Raw genomic sequence first — 4,929 nt, 5'->3', positions numbered from 1 at the left:
TTTACTCCCAATCAAAAGAATCAATTTATTACCATCAATTAGAACTAAATCTACTCACAGGTGAAGTATATTGAACATGGTACAGAGAGGGTTCTTCAAGCTTCAGGAAAAAGCCCGTACGCCCTCTCATGTCTTTCCCCATATCAAAAAAGGTGAACCAAAATTTTTTGAAGGAACCTTCAAGTAAGCTTGCTAGCTATACCTGTCATGTATAGGACCTGCTCCACTCTCGGTCTAGCCATGTTTGATATCATAAGGCAATATACAGAGATTAAACTTTTCTATCCATGCCCAAGACTTACCAAGATCAAAACAATAAATTCTGGAAGCAGGCATAGAAAAGTATTGGCGAAGAAATGACACGTTGCAGATGTCAAAGAATGAATCTCCCATTACTCCTCATCCTCAGAATCAATCTCCCATTACTCCTCATCCTCGGAATCTGCATTGTAGCAAAATAAAATAAGTTGAACTCACGCAGATGCCTTCGCCACTAGGGTTTCTATCCAACGAAAGTTCACATATCTATGCTATTATATTATTATGACGTGACAGCTCATAAAATGTGCGTCAATCCATTTTGCCAGAAGAGAATCTGAAATAGAAATGCTGGGCCTGTCAATAACATAGATGCCATAAGGATCCTCTACTTCTTTTACCTAAATATAAATACTGTAATAATAACATAAATGTCTCTTGTTTCAAGAAAGATGTGCCAAAAATAACCTCTTATGATTCATGGCTCAATGCAAACCAACCATTTAAGTAATTCCACCAAAGAAAATTTTCTTACCAGATCGAACATCATCTGTAACTTGTCCTTTATTATTCAATTGTCTCATTATCATCAAACATATGAGTTTCCACCAGTACATATGGAATACAAGCAATGTGAGAAGCATTGTGTTCAAGAAGTAGTACAAAGCTGTCGGGAATTCATCCAGCTTCCTCAAGAATGTGATGGAATGATAGCTGGCATTGCAACGGCAACAACAGTAAGTCTAAAACTACAAGACTACAGAAACAGAAAATTATCACAAAGAGAAGTAGCAAACAAACCTCGAGGCTTTGATTATCCAAAATGGGAAGTAAATTAGACGCAATAGCAGCCAGGAGATAGCGAAGAGACCGAAAAACAAGCTAGCCCCCAGTTCTTTTTCTGTGTACTTGCACAATTTGGCAGTCTCAAGAAACACATCACTTGCATCATGAAGAGCGAGAATGATGGTCCCAATTCGGAAAAATCTGGAAGTGAACATAACTTTCATTATCTTAAAATAGCAATACCCTAGACCTACCGGAAGCACATAATACCCAAAAAAAATGAGGTAGAAGCAAAACTGGTAATACCATGCTAGCTAAGCACACAGATTATCAGAAAAGTAATGTACTCTTAGGCCAGTCTCAGTGGGGTTTCATGTCCCAGTTTCCAGCACACCCATATTTTGGAAACAGTGTAGAAGAGTTTCATCCCCATGAAACTCTCTCTACTCCCATAAAACTTTTATCATCTCTCTCTTTATCAATACAGTGCCATGTCAGCATATTTAATGCATATGAAATTCTCATGAAACCCCGCCTTAGAGGACATAGTTACACTTCAAGGGAGAAAGGCCAAATTAAGGACTAGAACTAAAACATCAAGATCAACTGATGCCAATACTTACCTTTACATCTCATTGCCATTGAGAGTTCGCTTTTCTATTGTATATGTATAATCTTAGATCCATCCGTTTATAGATATGTTTTGAGGAATCAAACTACCACGCTTTTCTCACTCTAGAAAATATTGACTACTCAAAAGATCTGAACAATTATCTAAGTTTAGCATATCCTTGAATTCTTGTGTAAGTTATGGACTAATTGATTACTCTGTAGCCTCATAAATTGACAATATGATCAGTTGAACCCAAATAGACAGCACCAGAATATGAGAGAATGAAGTTGTGAAGTGCAAATACATCATTAAGTGCACAGAAAAAGATTTACCCGGTCAGATATGAAACTCCAATTAGAGTAGATGTTATTACATGATGAGACATCATTACAGCAAAATCTTTTCTGCGGGTTTCCCAAGCAACAAGAGCACCAATGCTGTAGATATAAAATCCACACTGGCACATGTAGAAAAGCATCAATGAGGACCTGAGAGAAAGCAGAATATACATTAGAGGGAGCAAAAATCACCACTTTGCTCCAGAGAACATGTTAAGTGGTCACAAGTAATATGCCTGGGTGTCTTTCACTTGTGGAAATAAGTATAGAAGGATGACAGCCCCCAATATAAGCCATTCAGTCAGCATGGATACAAGTACAAGCTGTTTGGTGGTGCTGGCATTGAATGGCACAGATCAAAAAATTGTATAGCCCATTTTTATCAGAAGGCCACAAGACGTGCCCATGCCGTTTGTAGGAAAACATGGCAATCAGAAGTAAACTTGAAGCTGTTACATTCATTATTTATATGGTTACAGCTGGTAGCGGTTTAGCAGTAAAAAATTCAAGATCCATAAGCTATGAAAACAACCATGCTGAAGAACTGAAGAAAAGGCAGTAGCATGTTTACAGACTTTGTTTGTAAATTGTATGCATGCGGCATGCCCCAATATCACCTTTGATTACATAAAAAATGGAAGACTAAATAACAACAGTGTACGAATAGAGCTATACAAGTAAGCTACTCCGTATTGTTCTTACTTTCAACTTTTCAGGTGCAACTATCAAAATGGAAGAGTAAGAACACGCAGGTGTTGCAGTGTGAAATCCTAAATAGGTATGGTTGCATGAAAAAAGTGTTTTTTTTTTGTAACATTCAATCCTTAACAAATAACAAGGAAAATGTTGATAACAAGCAAATGATGATTTCCACAGTAATCGCACCAAGCACTTAAATGCCCTTGAAAATTCCAAGGGCTACACTTCTAAGAACATTCAGAGGATAATTTATCCTAATGATATAGTCAAGTGCTGTCTCTTCAACTTCAAAGAGACTGGATATAGGACATGTCAAATAGCCTGCAATACCTATACAGTGAAACCTAGAAACCAAAAGTAAGGGAAAACACTCTGGCAGGACTAGTATATTTAAATAATTTATTGAGGAAACAGTATGCACTCACGCGATGGGTTGATTCGGCCAACCATCAAAGTATTGCATCATATCCAATGACCATGGTTCCTGCTTTATTATCATGAGGACCCATGCTTGAACAGAAGCATAGTAGGTAAGTTTCCAACTGGACTCTGAGAACTTGACAATCTTTGCTTGCCTGGCCTCATCATTCATCAACTTAGAAGCTTTGGTGTTGAAAAGGTAGACTGCCAATGGCTGGAAACATAGCAAAATGTTAAGATGTGTAGTTAAACTGCCATGTAATGTCAAAAGGTACTGTTCACACTGGAATTTTAGAAAACGATCCAATGCCAAGATAATCAAGAGGTTTGCATATGAGTACCAATGTCCTTATATAGAAAAAAAAAAGTTGTACATACAGCACCTTTCCACCTTATTTAGATCATCACCTCTATCGGGCTCAAACCTTAAAAAGAAGACATATAGCTGACTTGCAGCAATTCAGGAAAAGATGATGCAATTGGCAAGCCATGTCAGATGTAGATTTGGTAGGTGCAAGGTTCCATTGCAAGCAATCCTTGCATAAGGACAAAGTTATTGATCCATGCTCTACTGCAAGCACATAATAATGCTGCTTAAACCGCACCCAGATCATGAGAACGAAAACGCAAGCTCTTATTAAGCCAGCACCGTTGATCCTCAACAGGGTAGCAAGCCACCAGTAACGCAATTAACGACCGGTTTGCAGTTTGGAAACAGGCGGCAGCATTACGTCACCCGCACTCGGATGATCCCCCGCCGGACGAGCGGGATCAACTGATCGGTTACGAAGATGCAACGAGCAGCGGCGGAGACCACGCCCCGCACCCGCATCGCGACTCGCGACGGGGAGCATTGGGGCGCGGGAGCGAAACCGGGGAGACCAGAGATCTCGCGGAACCCGGCGCGAATCTGGCGGTGTCGGGACGGGGGGAGATTATACCTTGTAGACGAGGCGGTCGAGCAGGAGGCGGGCGCAGAAGAAGGCGAGGGAGAAGAGGAGCGCGACGGAGACCGCCTCTCCGCCGCGGACCGCCGCCATCGTCGGCGCGGACCAACCAACCAACCGAACGACCTCCTCCGCGCGGGCGGCACACGCACCGTCACGCGGCCCGCACCGGCACCAAGAGACCGTCCGCACGGCGACGCCACCCACACGCTACGGCCGCTCGCGAGCGCGCGGATAATGTGAAGGGCTGGCTGCGAGTCGTGGCGTGGCGAAGGGGGATTAACCGGAGGAGCGAGCGGCCGAGGCGCCTATTTCTACGAGTCGCTCGCGCAGGCAGGAGGCGAGGGGGGCGCACGCACGCACGCGCGAGGCGAGGGGGGCAGCGGGGAAGCCGGGAAGGGAGGAGGACGATGATGTGCGTGAGCGTGAGCGTGGCTGCGGGATGGAGATTTGGATCTCTGATCTCTCTCTCACACACACAACACACCCCTGTCGCTCTCCCCGGCTTCCGTTGCGTTTCCTCGTTTTGGATCGGCTTGGGGCGTGTTTGGGACCGCGGTCGTCGACCGCGCGGTGCGGTAAAGGCACCGCGAGCTCCGAGTCGCGGTGGCCTAAACACGAGCACCGCGAGCTGCTAGTTTATTTTTGCGACTCTCGTACCGCAGGACATTTGGTCCGATTATTCGATTCTTTCCACCGTCACCGCAGAATGCGCAGTCCCAAACACGCCCTTGAGCAGATTCGATTCTGGAGTTAATTAGGCAGTCGTTCAAACCGGGCGTGTCCCTCTGATCTCTCGTACGCGGGCCTTTGCTTCGATTTAATGCCAGGTCTCTCACACTGTTGAAGAATGTTGTTGGCTTTTCTT

General features: G+C 43.8%; 1 protein-coding gene across 1 annotated transcript; it reads right to left on the bottom strand.

The window, feature by feature from the left end:
* LOC136502070 (ASC1-like protein 3) lies at positions 1-4,594 on the bottom strand. Its single transcript, XM_066497562.1, has 6 exons — positions 4,056-4,594; positions 3,120-3,328; positions 1,990-2,145; positions 1,060-1,245; positions 794-972; positions 1-442 (listed from the first exon to the last, which is right to left on the bottom strand). Exons 1-6 carry the CDS (start codon positions 4,152-4,154, stop codon positions 423-425), a joined length of 849 nt encoding a protein of 282 aa, XP_066353659.1. The 5' UTR covers positions 4,155-4,594; the 3' UTR covers positions 1-422.
* Between the last annotated feature and the right edge of the window lie 335 nt (positions 4,595-4,929).

The sequence above is a fragment of the Miscanthus floridulus genome, chromosome 1 (assembly GCF_019320115.1).
Source record: "Miscanthus floridulus cultivar M001 chromosome 1, ASM1932011v1, whole genome shotgun sequence".
Classification (NCBI taxonomy): Eukaryota; Viridiplantae; Streptophyta; class Magnoliopsida; order Poales; family Poaceae; genus Miscanthus; species Miscanthus floridulus.
The sequence above is the reverse complement of the archived record's forward strand: the minus strand, read 5'-3'. Positions and strand labels throughout refer to the sequence as shown.